General features: G+C 35.6%; 1 protein-coding gene across 1 annotated transcript in view; it reads left to right on the top strand.

Annotated features, from left to right (window-relative positions):
* The first annotated feature begins 843 nt into the window (after window positions 1-843).
* The window catches only part of LOC121426082 (autophagy-related protein 9A-like), a 29,867-nt gene continuing 11,901 nt past the window's right edge, over window positions 844-18,809 (top strand). Inside the window, exons 1-12 of the mRNA XM_041622230.1 lie at window positions 844-1,149; window positions 1,793-1,836; window positions 2,487-2,551; window positions 3,172-3,312; window positions 6,666-6,801; window positions 7,183-7,285; window positions 8,677-8,776; window positions 9,212-9,261; window positions 10,869-10,953; window positions 12,462-12,602; window positions 14,613-14,675; window positions 18,660-18,734. Of these exons, the coding sequence (XP_041478164.1) occupies window positions 1,047-1,149; window positions 1,793-1,836; window positions 2,487-2,551; window positions 3,172-3,312; window positions 6,666-6,801; window positions 7,183-7,285; window positions 8,677-8,776; window positions 9,212-9,261; window positions 10,869-10,953; window positions 12,462-12,602; window positions 14,613-14,675; window positions 18,660-18,734 (1,106 nt within the window). The 5' untranslated portion in view covers window positions 844-1,046. The remainder of the gene's footprint in view (window positions 1,150-1,792; window positions 1,837-2,486; window positions 2,552-3,171; window positions 3,313-6,665; window positions 6,802-7,182; window positions 7,286-8,676; window positions 8,777-9,211; window positions 9,262-10,868; window positions 10,954-12,461; window positions 12,603-14,612; window positions 14,676-18,659; window positions 18,735-18,809) is intronic.

Consider the following 18,809-nt stretch of genomic DNA (forward strand, 5'->3'; position numbering starts at 1 on the left):
TACCTTGGCGGAAAATAAAAATGTGATATAGGCAGATTCCTCATGTAAAATTACCCCTTTTCACCGTCTACTTTTGTTTTGATAAGGATTTTGTTGTCAACCACACACAAAACAAATGGGCTTCTGACCTCAGTGAGACAAAATTTTAGGTGGAAAAAATTACACTTTTGTTGGTGTTGTTTCTTTTGTTCTTTTGCAAAGCAAGTCTCCAATATGGGAGATTGTCTCCCCTATTGGAGAGAGTCTCCCATATTGGCCATGCGCCTCTACTGCTAGGCCAGGAACGCATCATTTCAATTACGTCACAATGGTAAACTTCAGAGGCCCAGTCTGCTCAACATGATAAACTAGATTCTCATTCTAAAAATGTAAAATATCTAAATTGTAACGATTTTTGCTCTTGATGTCTGATTTGGTTAATAATAGCAATATTGACTGGGCTGGGGGCGAAAGGACATATATCGTCCTCACTAAATTGATAATACCCTCGTCTACGACTCGGGCGATATAAATCTAGTTTTGGCGATATATGTCGTATCGCCCTGAGGCCAGTCAATATTGCTTTAATAGGCCATGTTGGGGTAATTGTTGAATTGCCATCATAACTTTGACAGTTTATGGATAGAGTGAATGAAATGTGGACATGGGTGTAGTTGACAAGTTTAAGTCACCGTTCAAATTTCATTTATGGTCAATGAACGTGGTATTATGTGATTATATGAATGATTATTTTATAGTAGTTTTCAAAGTTAGTACTGCTGCTATATTAAATCACTAATGCAGGCAAGACTGCTAGAGGCATTCCAGTTTTTTTATATTTTTTTTAATACTTTTGTGCAGACCTGTACATGCAAGGCTGAGGTTTTGAGGAGCAAGTCCAGACGACAGCATAGAGCCTACACTACAGGATGATTCTAAGCTAAACCTTCAAGCATTCATCAACATCAACATAATAAATTGAATCCTGTGAAATTGAATTGTGAAAGAAACACAGAGAGACTTGAATCTTGCGCGGAAGGAGAGAACCATAGAGGGAGCCTTCCAAGATGGCTGCCCTTCAAACAGAGTATAGACGGTTGGAGACTGTCGAGGACGACGCACAGGAGGATAGGGACGTCATGCTCCACGTTGTGCATGACTCTGGAAGAGGTACAGTACCAGGGGCCTTTAACACATAACTTTAGCAGTTGATCTTACAATTGATTTTTTGTTTGATTGCACATGATGGACAATGTAATCAAGTATAATAAACAGCCCTATGATCGATCGCTATACTTTGTGTCACCGGGCCCAGATAATACATTTTTTCTTCAAATTTCCATGTGATTTCTAGTCAAAGTTTTCAGCTTTGCTCGCATTAGTGAAAAAAAAAGAAAAACAGATGAAATACTGTACAGGGATTATGAGAGATGTCGCCTTTTCAGATAAAAATAGCCATTTTTATGCATTGAAGGATGAGTTTGGCCATAGAAAACACATTTTCTGTGTACAAAAGAACCCATTGTAGATGATTTCCTTCTTTGCAAGTAACTTTTAAAGTTGCATCCTTGCTGTTTTGAAATTAAAGATAAGTAAACAGTAACCTTTGTTTTACTTGAAGCTGTTTTGAATAAAAAAAAAGGATTTAGTAGAGCAGTTCATTAATTTGAAATGTAATGATCCCATTTTGTATTCATGTCACATATTCCTATTCATATAAGTATCAGTGAATATTTTGTAGTGTGTAGAGTATGTAACCCTTGTTTGAGTCTGTCACTCTCATTCCCTCTTTCTCTCTCTTTCTTCATTATAGCACGCTGGAATCACATCGAGAATCTAGATGAATTCTTCACAAGAATATCCTTTGCGAGAATTTTTCTCATTTTCTTTATTAAGCAGATGTGCTGATTACACTCGTGATAAATGGAGTATGATAAAGATCTTGTTGTTAAAGGGGGATCCAACCTCGGTAATTTAGAACGATGTGTGTGAAAGGAGAAAATGATAATAGACAGGTGAAGGTTCGAAAGAAATCAATGTCAGGGATGAAAGTTAATGGCAAATCATTGTTGTTTGAAAGGGATCACTACCAAAGACTATGTAAATCTCAAATTAACAAGTTAGCTTATAGGCCTGTATTCTGAAGTCGGGTTCAACTTAAACTCAGGTTTAAAGTTGTTGTTTAAGTATGGATAGCCAATTGTTACATAAATCACCAATGGTAGAGATATCATATTTTAGCTCATTTGGCTCTCAAAATTGTCATAATAGTCTAGGAAGTATAAGTAGATGATTGTCTTCACCATTGATGAATCAGGAATGAGCACAGTAAACATACAATTTAATAAACAATTTAATACTTTTGGCTTCCCATAATTTAGCAGAGAAAACCTGACTTCAGAATATGGTCCATATTGTGTACATGTACATGTATCATTTCTTAGTTTACCGGTATGTTTTGAGAATGAATTTCATTGATGAAATTCCTCCTTGACCACATTATGCACGTCTACCATTATCATCAGAGGAATGGATACCTGTGTATGATGCTTGCCCAACTCCTGGAACTAGTGTAAGTACGATTCAGTTTGCAATATCTCCCAGGATCTTCTACATCAGCGCTTCTCAACCTTTTTTTTACCCGAGGACCATACCACTTTGACTCTCAAATTTTTTTCGAGGCCCACCTAACAAAATTTTCAGAAAATGATATGACTTGTTCGACTCAAAGATAGACAATGATTATAATAATGAGCATATTAGTGCATGTAACTTTCAGTAGCCTGGCCTTTGAGCCCCTCCCCCAAACATTATACAACCATGACAACATACCAACTTAATAACAAGAATGCTGAATACCTTCATTATATTTGACACACATTGCTTATATTATGGTTTTGCATCACTGCCAGTCATGATGAATCCTCGCCCTTTTTAAATCGCTTTAAAAAAGGTCCATTTTGATGAAAGTATGTTTTCGTGAAATTTGAACACAAAGCACAAGAGCGAATGTCGTGCCACTTAATATATTTCTGTCGTTCAATATAGAGAGTCAACTTTATGTTTGGCAAGTTACCAGTTCATAAACTTTCAAACTCACAGGTTACTGTTGATAACAAATAGCAATGTTTGAACTCAAATGAAATTATGTGGAACAAATATGTGATATTATGTTTCTTTTTCATTTTGCAGGCAATTCCTGTTCATCATCTTTTTCTCCCTCTTCTTGCTACAATGTGTCGACTACTCTGTACTTTTTCAAGATGACAAAATCTCAGGGGCAAAGGTCACCATTCCAGATGCTATCATACCACTAGAACAGTGTGCCAAGAAGTAAGTTTTACCTTGCTTGTATTGATAAGGAGCTTTCATTTTGGACGACAGATGCATTAGTGGCTACTAGTCGACAACAATAGTATATCTTTACTGTTAGGTGCAACAGTGTTTGCATCCTCAAATGAATTGTTACGATTTTCAGGACATATTGAAAAATCATTGATTGATGAAAATTCAGCGCCATATTATATTCTCAACGCAATGCTGATTCATCCCCAGTCGTAAGAACTGGATGATCATGATGCCTTGGAGTTCATGCATCATCAGAGAGGCATCTGTCTTCAAAAGTGATGGCTCCCTATAAACTATCCCAGACCCAGTAGACTAATCAATACATTTTTTGTCGTAAAGTTTGATGAGTACATGTACATGTATAGAAATATCAAGACTCAGATTTGGATGTTTTTATTTGCTCTTGCTATTTGATACAATATCTTACAATCACATTCACTACAACCATGAATTTTAGCAATGAAATGATTTGACTTATATTATTGAATAAGAATAAGTTAATAATTCGTACAAGGATATTAATAGGAAATATGTCAGGAGGAGGATCAATTGGAGGCAAAGCTTGTATAAAGACTAGTACCTCAGCAAAAGGAAGAGTCCTTCGTGCAAAAGTACAAGGAAAGTGCAGTGAAAAAAAAAATGTTTACAAATAATTAAAAGCAATTCTTCTCATTATTATAATTTTTTAAAGGGCAAGTCTACCCCAACAAAAAGTTGATTTGAATAAAAAGAGAAAAATCCAACAAGCATAACACTGAGAATTTTATCAAAATCGGATGTAAAATAAGAAAGTTATGACATTTTAAACTTTTGGTTTATTTCACAAAACAGTCATTTGCACATCCTGGCTGGTATGATAATAGGGAGACTATGATGTCATCCACTCACTATTTTGTATTTTATTTTAGTATATGGAATATGAAATATTCTAATTTTCAAGTGATACAACGATTAATTCCTCCCTGAACATGTAGAATTAACATTGTTTAATACTATATGTTTCAGTCAAGTTGGTCCTTATTGTCAAATCTATAAAAATGAAATAATGTATAATTCAAACAATAAAAAACAAAAGAAATAGCGAGTGATGGACAGCATCAACTGAGTCACCTAGTTCTGCATATAACTGTTTTGTGAGAAATAAGCAAAACTTGTCATAACTTTCATATTTTACATCCGATTTAAATGAAAATTTCAGCACTATGCTAGTTTTATTTTTCGTTATTTATAAATTCAAGTCAGCATTTACCTGGGGTGGACTTGACATTTATTATTAAAACTAAAGTATATGTACATATAGGTGCATGATGTTGCAAAATTCACTGATATAATGGTAAAAATGTAAGATTGTAAAGCTGTCCTCCATGTATATAGGCCTGATTTCAATTGGACCATTACTTTTTTACAATGATTAAGTCTTTTGTTTGCCTTTGTACAATGTGTTCCAGATGTCTGGTTGTCTGGTCTGTACTGGCCAGTGGTGTATGTATTAAAAACCTGAAACAATGAAGATAAAGAGGAAATGCAATATTTTGTTAACCTCATGAAATTTACCTTGGATAGTTGCCATATTTGCTTTATTCTGTAAAAATTGAGAAAAAAATGAAATAAAAAGGAGAGTGAGAAAGTTAAAACAGGTTTGAAGATCACATTCTACAAGCCAGTCATTCCTGTGCTAACTGAATTCTAAAACACAGGAAATAAATGTATTGTTCATTTGTATGTACATTGTAAATCCATGGCACAGTGCATTTCTGTTTATCTTCCAACATGATTTTGAATTGATCAGTTTTTACAAACATTGAATATTGGATTCAATGAACTAAACACAATTTACTTGGGTGTGTAAGTCTCCTTTATTTGAACAAAGATTATCATTTTTTCTCTTTGTACACTGTATACATATCAATGTAAGAAAACAGTAGTAATTATACCATGGTCACATTTGCTCTACGGCGGCCGTACGGCGAGTCGAAAACAGCCGTTTCAACACTTTTAGTACCAACCAAATTTTGGTTTGAATTGAAATTATATAATAAAACGGCTGTTGTCGACTCGCCGTACGGCCACCGTAGATCAAATGTGACCAATGTATAAGTTAAAGTGATTGGTTAACATTGGTTTGACTTTTAAAAAATCTGAGCTAGAAGGTCACACTTGTCACCTGTGTCTGTGATATGTTACAAAAATGAAGCCCAGAAAAAATTGTGTTCGAAAATAATTATTTAGTGCTTCAAAATAAGGTGACCGGAAACACCATCTTAATTTCATCCCATACACTTATGTGTGCTATTTAGGCGTCTATGAGACGCCCATTTACAAAATCGGGGTTTGCCTTGTAGTTTTAGCTTTTCATTCTCAATAATGGTTGTTTTCAGGTTTCATTAGTTCTAATACATGCACTTGTACACATGTTTCATCTTGTTTTGAGAATTTTTTAAATCGGCTGCTCACAAAGTAAAACAATACCTTTAAGAATGCAGACACCCAGTCAGTGATGTACATGTACGGGTCAGTCAATTGATATCAATTAAACTTTTGATCTAGTTGTGATTGTGAAATTGTACATGTATGTCATTAGGGTTTCACTGGTAGACAATCTAGAATGGTGTTTATTTTCTGGTTTATCTGGTTTACAAACCTTAAATGAGAGTTTCTACCAGCCATGGTTAATGGTCATACAAGTCGCAAATGATTTTGCTTTGCATTTAATAGATCCATAGTAGGATACATAAACCTACATGTGTGTAGTATACCTAGCATGGGTATCGGCGCAGATGATTGTCCTTTGTTGGGGGCATCTATTGTTGCATCCCCCCCACACAAAAGGTAATCCTCAGCTCTGACGCCCTTGATGCCTAGCCATTGAGTTTGCACTCGAACGCCATGGGGAGTGGAGAAAGTGCATGAATTGCATGTGTGATATGTGCAGAATATGATGACTGGAGTATTACATCTGTAAAGCACTGTAGATGTTGCTCCAATGTTTTACATGTAAGTGGAACTTCTGGGACAAATCAAATTTCAAAATTCTGGGGTTTCTTTCAGGTCTTACCAGCCCAAAACTTCTGTATTGTATTACAGTTTACATTGGACCCTAAAGGGAATTCTAGGGGCTCTGTTTTATTTTTTCAAGGCTCTTGATGCTTGGATGCTTTTTGAGGGCAACTTTGACCTGAGCCCCTTCATATTTCTTTTTTTCCCCCTGAGTGCTATTTGATTTAAGCAAATATTATTATTGTTAGAAGTCAAGAGGTCATATTAAACATGTTAGTTACTTTTTTTCTTACAATGTCTTTACAATATGTTCTTAAATCTTTACAATTGATTTATTTCAGTCCTTCTAGCGTGATTGTGATCTGTCTGATCATCGCCGGCATCTTTTGGCTTCATCGTCTTCTGAGGGTACTCTATAACGCATTCCACTTCTGGGAGATCAGATCATTCTATACAAAAGCACTCAAAATCTCATCGGTGAGTATGGCATGTTCTAACCGATGGTCCGGGTTGGTTCGAGGATGGAAAACGCACTGAATCGTGCAAAGTGAAAGGAGGGGTTAAGGGTGATTGTCACGAGTGTGAGGTGAATTGGTCATTCCTGTTCAATTCGGTAGGCACTTTGTGGTCTAGTGGTTCTGACTCTCACCTTTCAAACAGAGGGTCGTGGGTTCAAGTCCTAGCATGACTGCCAAGGAAAATGTTCCATGCTGTTGCCTCTGATAGACACACACATTTTTTATACCTTCATTGTAGCATTAGTATTTTTATAAAGATGAGATTAATTTTCCTCTCCATTTACAATATTCCATCCATTAATTGCAGAGATTTTTTGTTATCCCCCCCTCCAACTTTTAGAAAGACCTTGTGAATCTGACATGGCATGATGTCCTCAAGAGAGTTCAGCAGGTCCAAAGGGAACAGAGGATGTGTATACACAAGGCAGAGCTGACAGAGTTGGGTAAGTATGGTCTGGTCCCTTGAACCTTGAAGAAATGATAATCCTATTTGCAGCTCATACTGGAAGCTTAACTGGTATGGGTGCATGTACAGTCAATGGTCGACAGTGACGTTGGGGGTTATTTACAGTAAAAAGTGGAGGGTGCAAGTAAAAACATGGTCATTCAGTTGACAATAACCGAAGACTAGCAGGTGGCTGCAAACTTCTGATAACTGGGAAGGCAGCCGCGTGGAAGGTAGTGAGGGAAGGTGCGTTGATAGCTGCATAGGGAAGTCTTCCAGATTCTCACAGTACGAGGATAGAAGGAGTGTCTGAAAGCATCTACGGAAGCCCAGTCTGTATGGTGACCCTATTGAATTGAATTGAATTTATTCAAACCAGTCAAAAACATACAAAGTACAAATAAGTACAAAAGTACAAACAAAAATCTGCATGATTCTAATTAAAGCAAAAATATGTTTATTCACTAAAAACGACAGAGTCTAATGGTAAAGTATGATTCCTTTCGGGCATTTCATGCAAAGTTCTCAAAATAAGATAATCCAGTGTAATTTAATAGAAATGTCCAGTACCATTAATGTTACACCTCCAGATGTTGGTTTCTCATTACTGTTCACATGCCAAGTTCATTCTGAAGATATACTTGCAATGTACATATGGCTTTGTGAATAGCAGCGTTGGGCTCAATTGCATTCTTCAATTACAATTACAATTACATAATTGAAGAAATGTTAAATTACAATTACTTTTCAATAGAATTACATTTTTTTCAATTACAATTACCAATTACTTTTGTAAATTACAATTATAATTTCAATTACTTTCTATAAAAGTCATAAATGAAATCAATTTGTACTCTGTATGCACTAGCAACACCTTTTTCAACATAACTCTTAGTTACAGAGAAACTGACAAGTTGAAGGTTTACAGTCATGTAATTATGTTAAAGAACATGGATTCTGCCTATTCCACTCCTTGATGTTAAAGCAGTTGACAGGAAAAACACATGAAATTAAATCCTAAATTAAGTAAGTTTATTGTTAATAATTGACTGTAATTGACAGTAATTGAAGTCAGTTGCATTTTTTCAATTACAAAAATTTTACAATAATTTTTCCTTTCAAAATTTCAATCATAATTACTAAAAAATGTAACTAATTACGTAATTGATCAGTTACCTTGTAATTGAGCCCAACCCTAATAAATATTTTTGTGAAAGCAAACCTCTCCCCTTGCTCAGAGGGGCAAGTCATTTTCAATGCATAATGGCTTGTCCTTCACTTTTTTGTTTACCCCTTTTACAGCTAATATCCGTATCTTGTCTCTAATCACATTTTGATGTGCATATGGACCCCTCTCAACCTGATTGTATTGTCTTATGAACTATGCAGATATATATCACAGGATATTGCGGTTTAAGAATTACATGGTTGCCATGGTGAATAAGTCTTTACTGCCCTTACATCATCATCCGCCTTTCTTAGGAGATGTGTAAGTATCACCCGGGGTCCTGTTTCATAGTTATTTTTATCAATAAGATATTTAAGTTATCAATAACATATGTAAGTTGTTATCAATACCAATAATATATGTGACTTTGCAGCTCAGATTAATACGTCAGGGTAGGGTCTCTGTTATATGGCGTGATAGCTGTTTGAGATTCTTTTTTTTTTTAATGAGTAACTCAGTCTCCAAACCATCTAGAAATATGAAGTCTATCATTCATCCAAAGTCAAGATGCAGCAACCTTGCATTTTAATTTTTTAGGGCAAGGACACTTTCCTCTCTAGCATTTTTATATATTATGGAAATTACCACCACAAATATTTTTTTCACAACTTTTTTTATTTGATGATTGTATAATTCAGATTCTTTAGTACTTGTATGGTACTGATTTTTATTTGGTATTACTTTTCATTCTTGCAGAGTTTTTCTCACCAATGGATTGAAGTACAACTTAGAGATGATCCTATTTTGTAAGTGGATTTGATGTTGATAAGTCTAGTCATTCATTCACTTTGTCTCCCCATCTCTCTCCCTTCCCTTCCCTTCCCACTTCTTCCTATCTACCATTCATCCCTCTTCTTCCCTTGTCCTTTCCCCCTCTCCCTTCCCCTTCCTCCCTCTCTTTCCTCCTCTCTTCCTCCCTCCACTCCCTGTCTCCTTCCCCTTCCACTCGTTTCCCCCTTCACCCCCATCCCAATCCTCCTTTCCTCTTCCACCCATTCCTGCCCTCCTCTCCCATTTCCTCCCCTTCTTTTTCTCATTCCCTCTCTCCCCTTCTATCTTTCCTTTTGTCCCTCCCCTCCCCCCTTCCTCCTACCCCTGACACAGAGCTACAAAGTAGTGCTGATTTTCAGTATTTAGTACTGAAAAGTGAGAAGAATACTGGTAGTTTCATGTAAAATACTGATTTCTAAAGTTTCAGTTGCATGTGTGGTCCTGTGGTATTTTTTAAAAATACTTATTTCCTCACCGAAATACTGATTTTCAGCTTAAAAAATACTGAAATGTTCCTTTTCAGGTTGGCAGATCTGCAGACGTGCCAACCTTTCCCTTTTTAGAGTATTTATTCCTCTTCTTTGCCATGAATACACCAATACTTTTTTGTATGATTTATTACTTTAAAAAAAAGATCTGATCATGGAGAATGTATTATGCACAGCCCGTGACACTAGCGCCGGTCCGACACTCCTAGACCAGTAAAAGTCACTGTCGGGCCTGAGTAAGTAAGTAAATTCTTGCCTAAGAGCACATGTTTAAAGGCGGTGAATCATCAAGATTTCAAGTAGACTCATTCCACATGGTTTTTTCACCGATCTCACTGCAACAGGCTGGCGATTGTTATGTTGAGCCAAATTTTAGAAATCACTTTTTTCCTTCTAAGAATACTTTTTTGGGGGTTTTAGAATTTGGCAGGTCTGTGCTACCCCTTTCTCCCCTTCCTCCACCTCCCCTTCTACCCTCTCCTCCATCCCCATCCTCCCTCTCTTCTTTCCTCCCACATTCCAATCCCTCCATTATTTCCACGACGATCCCCATATCTCTACAGTCATTTAAGATATGAAATTTGCAAATCAATATGTTGACCTACTACTTAAGAGTGATTCCTATGTATTTGTATTAGATTTTTCCAATCCACGGTTCTTGAAAAACGAATTTTTATTTAAATTTCCTCTTTTTTAGATGTGAAAAGGATAATTTAACTGCATCTGTTTGAGAACTACATGTATGTAATTGAAGTATTTTCTTTTAATTGTTGTTGAGGGGGATTGGGCATTAAGTGAATATAAATGGGCCTAAAGTGGTTATTATTAAGTGGCCACCAAGTGTATATGACTATTAGTACATTCTTCTAAAATATGCTTTATACAAATAGTGATATGTACATGCAGTAGCGGACCGTGACCCGGAGGAGACAAAGCATTGGGGGGGCACTGCATTGTTGGTGAACAATGCCGTGCCCCCCCAATGCTTTGTCTCCTCGGGGTCACGGTCCACCACTGTGTACATGTCTACATTTTTAGCCTTCTATTCCTTGTAAATAATGAACATTTCTCTATCTTTCTTGAATTTGAATCAGGGGGTCCGTGGGCCCCGTTTAGAAACTATTGGCACTTGAAAGACGAATACAAACGATCATCCAAGAGAGAGGAACTAGCAAGACAGTAAGTATGAACTCACCTCATTGGTACTGTTTCAGAAAGGAAGCAGTCAAACACAACTCTTAAAATCAAACGCTAGTTGATTTTAAACCAATCAGAAGCGAGCATTTATGATTTTTTTGTGTGGTTTCCTGAGTTGTTAAAGCAACACTGTGTGCACGGTCCACAATGTGAAAAACCATAACCATTAAACAATATATCATACTCCCCCCCAAATTATATGTCTGGAGAATTTTCAGAGGGTTTTTCAAAGACCAATAATAAATAGGCTACGTATGCATACGCTCTCCTGTTTGATATATCATTTGGTGATCTGCTTTATTGACCAATGAGCTCCCCAGCAAATGCAATAAGTTGCAGCAATAATTATCTAATGCACTAAATCAGTTGTCACTCTAATTTTTCTAGTACTTGGAGGAAAAAAATTGGATAAACCAAAATAAAATTTCATCTAATAAAATACAAAAGAACAAGTGGGGATGTGACATCACCAGCCCCACCTAATGAATATTCATGACGACTGAATACAGTTTTTCATTCTCAGAGGTTGGCAAGTCTGGGTTTAACCCTAAATAGACTGGGCTATTTCGATGCCTAAGAAGACTTGGGGAGGGGGGGGCTGATTTAGCCCCCCCCTTATGATCTCTGCCGTCGATCGCGCGATCGCGACGAAAATTGGCATGCGTGTTACCCATGGCATTATCTACAAAATTATATCATCAACTTCTGCGAAAAATCTCATTGTTCATTAATTATGCTAATTTATGCATAAAATCATAAGTTTGCTCTAATTGATAAAATAATACCCCTACAATGCTAATTTTTGTTTCACATACTCTTGATAGGCATCTGATCAAATTTATTTGAAAAAAATTTCAACATCACATTTTCTTATGTATTCTATTGTTTTCTAAATTTCTTATGTATTTCTCTGTTTTTCGACTTTTTGTTTTTTATTGTGTTTTCAATGGAAATTGTCGGGAACTTTATTTTGACCATAACAGAGATAAAATTAATTGATTTTAAGCAGTAAAAAGAAAAATAATGATACATTTATGAATTTTGGCTAAAAAAACTATTTGCATCAGAATTGTACACAGATTCACATTTTTGAGTAATTTTGGGTCTGCATGCACTTACAAAATGTTGCATAATTTCGGAACTGCGTGCCTGGGGGTCACAATCTTGGTCTCAAAAGTTGCACGAGACTTGAAAGTAAAAAGTCAGTGAGCGACGCTGTCAAAAAATTTCAAGCGGCGGATTTATCGCGAAAAATGTAGAGGGGGCCCAGTCTTTTTAGGGTTAAAAGGTCTTGTTGAGAAATTTCTTCTTTTTTGTTGTTGGAATGCTCTTTTTGCAATTGGAATTTTGTGGGTTGCACAATGTTGGCATGATGCATGCTCTTTGATATATTTCAAGACTAATTTTCACAAAATTGTGCAATGTGCTAATATTTGAAATTCTAGGTGTAGTTCCCAATTAAACCTTTGTCTTGTTTATAATCTTTACAGGTTATCAAAGCATATCTTGTGGATAGGTCTGGCAAACCTCGTCCTGAGTCCATTCATCTTCTTATGGCAGATCCTCTACTCATTCTTCAGCTATGCAGAACTCATCAAGAGAGATCCTTCAACTCTAGGAGCCAGGAAATGGTAAAAAACATAAATAATGAATATATATATATATCTTAAAGTTTCACGTATTGGCTTCTCTAATAGTAACAAAATATGCTGAAGATAAATGGTAATGCTTTCAATGCCAATATAGTTTTTATTTACTCGAATTTTCGACGGACCTCCGTCTTCTTCAGGAGTATATACAATGTGTGGTATCAATCAGAGAGCGCATCCTCAGACAGATGTTGTTATGATGACTGGCTGAGGATGCGCGCCCTTCACAGAAACATACATAGTAACGCTTGTTTGTAATTATCTAATTGTTACGTAACAATTAATATTGCGCAATAACATTTCTTGTTACGCAACAATAAGAAATTTAAGAGATGAGATGATAGAACGAAGATCAAATTGGTTAAGAGAAAATGGTTCTCTCGAAAGTATTAAGTACGGATAGGTATTATTGAGCAATAAGAGAAATTCCTGTGTGATATGATACCAAACATCGTGGCGCTTGTCAAAGTATTTTTTTCTTTTTAAGAACTAACGAAACTACCGAAAGAATGAATGAAGGAATCCCAGATCTCGGTTCATACCATCACCCTCAAAGCTCCTACATTTAACAATTATTCAGCGGTTCGTCTCTCGTCCGCTGATTTGTATCCTCCCCCAAATATGCACACTTTCACATCCGCTAAAGAATGTCCAGGAAGGCAGAAATGTCTGGCAACAGGAAGGTCGGTACGTTTCTTCTGAATAGATGATTTGTGGTTATTGAAGCGCATTCGGAATTTCGTGCTGGTTTCACCAATATAGATTGCTTGGGGGCAGCGTGCGCAGAGTAAACAGTAAAGCACGTTACTGGCATCGCAGTCATGTCTCTGCGGATGCAGAGTAACGTTCTTAGCAATTCTAATTGTGGTGTCAGTAACGATATGTTTACAGATTTGACATCTGGGTTTGTCACAAGGTATGTTACCTCTTGGATGCTCAGGTGTCGGGAGTCTGGTGCTCACAAGCAATTTCCTCAGATTGGGAGGTTGACGTTGAGCATGAAACGTTAGTTTCGTTAGTTCCTAAAGAGAAAAAAATACTTTGACAAGCGCCACGATGTTTGGTATCGTATCACACAGGAATTTCTCTTATTGCTCAATAATACCTATCCGTACTTAATACTTTCGAGAGAACCATTTTCTCTTCACCAATTTGATCTTCGTTCTATCATCTCATCTCTTGAATTTCTTATTGTTGCGTAACAAGAAATGTTATTGCGCAATATTAATTGTTACGTAACAATTAGATAATTACAAACAAGCGTTACTATGTATGTTTCTGTGAAAGGCGCGCATCCTCAGCCAGTCATCATAACAACATCTGTCTGAGGATGCGCTCTCTGATTGATACCACACATTGTATATACTCCTGAAGAAGACGGAGGTCCGTAGAAAATTCGAGTAAATAAAAACTATATTGGCATTGAAAGCATTACCTTTTATCTTCAGCATATTTTGTTATATATATATATATATATATATATATAAAATGTACTTTCCATCTTAATCAGATGTTCAAGCCATTTCAGAGCAAATTACAGAAAGACTGAAAAAAAGAAGAACATTGCAAGTTTAAACTATTCAAGCATAGCTTTCAATACCAAGGTGGTTGTCTGTCCATACGCACAATTGTACAGTTATGTCTTCAGGTTTTACTTTTGTTCAGTAGTTTAAAGTGACGCATCTTCTGGTTCATATTCTGATTCCTATTCATGGACAATTCTGAAAACAATTTATACATGTATGTTGATAGTTATTTATTTAAATGTGTTTTGGTATTTTTTAGTAGGTAGAATATTTTTTTTCAGCTTGTTAAGCCTGCCCTGAAAGGAGTCTCGGGGCTTTTTTGAAGGAAGAAATTATTAAGCCGTTTCCAACTTAAAAATCTTAATTACCTTTCAAATGATTTATATTGATGTAGTGTATTCACATACACTTCCATTAAGAATGGTAAAATATTGCAACTATTTAAAAAACTTTCTCTCTCCTTTAGGTCGCAGTATGGACGGCTGTACCTACGGCACTTCAACGAACTAGATCATGAATTCCAAGCGAGGTAAAGAAAAATCAAATAGATCAAGTAGTCATCAAGCAAATCTATAGACCTTGGCTGATTCCTAGATACTTAAGAAATTCTTTCAAGGGCCTAGTCTATTCTTGCTCTATGACCTTTTCTGATTATGCATAAGCAGCAGTGTTGTAGTCAAGGCTCAAACCTCCAAGGCCAAGGCTAAGGCCAAGGCTTTAATACCCAAGGCCAAGGCTTCAATACCCAAGGCTGAGGCCAAGGCATGGAAACTCAAGGCCAAGGCCAAGGCCTGAAAACCTCAAGGCCAAGGCCAAGGCATTTCAAACTTACGATATACAGAACAATGAGCTAACAATGCTTATAGGCCGCTAGACATCACACATGGCAAAAATGTTTGTGAGCGAGCGGACTGAGCGAATAAAGAATTTCACCCTTGTACATTTAAAACAAAAATAATTTCATGATAAATTTAGTCATAATATATTATATATAATATTTTTGGGGGTGGTTCAGAGCCAAAAAGGCACTTATATACCAAAATGGGAATTTTTGGTGCTAACAGATACATGTATTTTCAAAATGAGATTATCAACTGCGTGAAGTAGTTGTTTGTTTTGTAGAAATTAAGTTGAGCAAAGCCTTTTTAAATTATTTCTTATTGATAAGATAGATATTTTGATTTAGGTTTTACTTCTCAGCGAGAAAGTGTAGCGAGCAAGCAGTTTTGCATGAAAAGAAAATCAATTCTGAAGTTGTAAAACTTGATTTTCGGTCAATTATGGGGTTAATGACTGTTAAAGCACTAAATCACTGTTGCGTGATGTTGCCGGTACGAACCACGATCTCAATCTTCTGGACATAAGTAATAAGACATGAAAATTAAATATTCTGAGCTGTTTTTGTAATCATGAAAAAGATGTGTACATCTAGTTAAAGAAATAATGCTAGATAATGTACAGATCAGAAAAGGAAGCATTTAAGGACTGCATTTTTGATAGGATACATAACTCACCAATCAAAGTAATGCGAGCGCAAAGTGCGAGCTAAAAAACATTGTGATATTCCAACCTGAAAACTGGACATTCTAAGCATTTTTTGTGTGTAAACAGGAATAGAATGAGTACAATAATTGATTCGAGTGCAGAAAGCGAGCCAAAAATTTGTGATATTCCAACCAGAAAACACCATTCTACATTTTTGTAACTATGAACAGGATTACATGTAGTACTGTACTAAACAATAACTGATGTAAGCATGATTCAAAATTTGTGATTTTCAAACCTAAAATGTATCATTTTTACTATTAAAGAAGGTATTTCTTTTGAAAAAGGGAAAAATCATTCTGAAAAAAGAAGGCATTTTTTTACTTTGGAAAAAGAGGCATTTTTTCCTACAGGATTTTTTTTTGTGGGGGGGGGGGGGGGACAAGAGAGCACAGAGCACAAGCTGAAATTTTCAAATGCTGACTTGAAAATGTGTCATTTTTAGGATTCTTGCCAGTTTTCATGTTTTTTTCTGCTTACAACCACTTTCAAATTTCAATTCTCATTTCTTGTATCTTCTACACCTATTTTACCTAAAAAACCAGAATAAAGAATACTTACAAAATAAAGTTTTATTCAAAAGGATACAAAATAAATGGGGCGCACCCCATACCCTTAGTTGGGGGGGGTAAATCTTGATTATATCCTGAAACATTTAATTATTAATAATATTAATAATTATTATATATCATTATATTAATTAATCATTATTTCTTGAACCCATATTGACACAAACACAAATACGTTATTTCATTGATTTTTTCCCTTTGTTTTGTCAATCTGAGACACTAGACCCAAAACAAAATGTATACAATTTAGAAAAGATGTACTGCCTATCATTATTAACTAATTCTGCAGTATGATCTGCCTAACCAGCCACCCCCATCTTTCTTGCGCCCTTATATGTTTCTCCTTACAATTTAGAAAATATATACTGCCTATCATTAACTAATTTTGCAGTATTTTCTGCCAAACCAGCCATGCCCATCTTTCTTACGCCCTTAAATATTTCTCTCATCCTCTCTCTCTCTTCCCATTCCTCTTTCTCGTCTGTTTAAAAATATATCAGACCCCCCCAAAAAAAAATGAGAGAGAGAGAGAGAGGAAGAAGTTCCACCACCAAGAATAAACTTAAAATAGGGGGATAAAGGAAAGGAAAATGTGGAGTAAATTTGATATTATTTTCTAAACATACTGTCACAGTCTTTCAAAAAAAAAGCTTTTCTTATAGCAAAAGGGTGACAATTTTTTTTCGCTCGCTCGCTTCAATCGCTTTCAAATTTTTTGGCTGAAATCTTGTTCTATATGCCATGCTTGGCCCCTCTAAATTTTTGGCTCATCATGCCATTGACATAGCCAATTTGGATATTACAAAATTAAAGTCTGTGTACAAGTTTTCCAAATCTTTTCAGAATATAATTAAGACTTAAATCATTCTTGTTGGCTAAAGAAAATAATACAAGGAAAATCCTAATGGAATAGAAATCAACCTTGTTATAAATCATTCCTTAGAGTTAGCTATGTTTAAAGTATGAAAGTTGTTGTCAAAATTGCAGTCAGATCTGTCAGAATTATTCCTTTCATCAAAGCACTATAATCTTGATCATAATCATTATTACTGTCATTATTATCATTATTAATATTGTCATTATCATCATTAGTCATGATTACAACACATTACCAATTAATAGTTATTTTTCATTACTGCTGTTTTCTTTGTTACAATGTGATGATAATTCTTAATAATGATGATTTAACAATTACAATCAATGACAGCTATTACACTTACTGCTGTTGCTACTGTTACTGGTGACTGGTAGTTTTGACCATTAGTGTCATTACAGAACAATTGAAACATTTATAATTACTTATATAAAACTGAAAGTACAAAATACAAAATGCCTTGAAAAAGCCTTGAAAATGCCTTGAAAATGCCTTGAAATTTCAAGGCTCAAATCCTCAAGGCCAAGGCCAAGGCCCTCTCAAGGCCAAGGCTTGAATGTTCAAGGCCAAGGCTTTGAAAAAATAGGCCTTAAGGCGCCTTAAGGCCAAGGCCGAGCATCAAGGCACTACAACACTGATAAGCAGTTGATTGTTTAGTGCATACATGTATCATCATTGCTCTGTCAAGGATGCATATATCTCAATTTCAATGAAAATTTCTGTTTTTGTATGAACGAGTAGATAATTTTATTGTTTGTATTTGTTATATGTATGTATTTGTTACTTGTATGCAGGGTCCTTAAGAAAAACAGTGCTTAGTTCACTGATGTGGTTACCCTGGGTAAACAAAATGAAATGAATAAATGATTTAAAAAAAAATCATGAAAAGATCTCTCCCAAATCGTATTCTCAATCTCCAATATGATTTTGGAAACACATAGAAGGGGAAAAAACATTCAAATAGTCCCATTCATTACAGTTTCTATGGTTACCATTTTTCCCCTCTAGTCAGCAGCAAGTGATAAAACTTGTATGTTTAGACATAAACTAAATCTTGTATTGGAAGACATTCACATGACGTTTATTGCGAATATTTTGATCAGTTTGAACCACAATATGAATACTTCTCTCACAGAGATCAAGGGTCTTATTTGATAAAGATTGTCTTCAGAAACAAATTTGGTTTTCTCTTGATGAAAATGCTGTTAGCCAATCATATGCTACACTTTCAGTAGCTTTTAACAGTTCTCATTTTCCTGAGGTTTTATGGAATTGGATCCAGAACAATCATGCTCCCATTAAAGAAGGCTTAAAAACCAGGACACTTGACCTAAGAAAACCCCTAGTTTTATTCACTTGATACAAAGGTATTAATCTGAAAAAATATTCAGAATCATTGACTTTGTTTGTAGTCATATCCTGATTTTGTTCAATTGCAGCAAAACTTTGATACTTGAAATTGTTTCATCAATGCAGCTTGATTAATTGCCACTAATTTTTTTTTCTAAAATGATTATTCCTTCAGACTGAACCGAGGCTACAAACCAGCTAAGAAGTACCTGGATGCATTCACATCCAATGTGCTTGCTATCATCTGCCAGTGAGTCATTTCATTGTTTTACGTTGATTTCTTGAAATGAATGAATTGCTTCACAGCTTGCAGCGGTGAGCTGTC

This window comes from Lytechinus variegatus, chromosome 13 (assembly GCF_018143015.1).
Source record: "Lytechinus variegatus isolate NC3 chromosome 13, Lvar_3.0, whole genome shotgun sequence".
NCBI lineage: Eukaryota > Metazoa > Echinodermata > Echinoidea > Temnopleuroida > Toxopneustidae > Lytechinus > Lytechinus variegatus.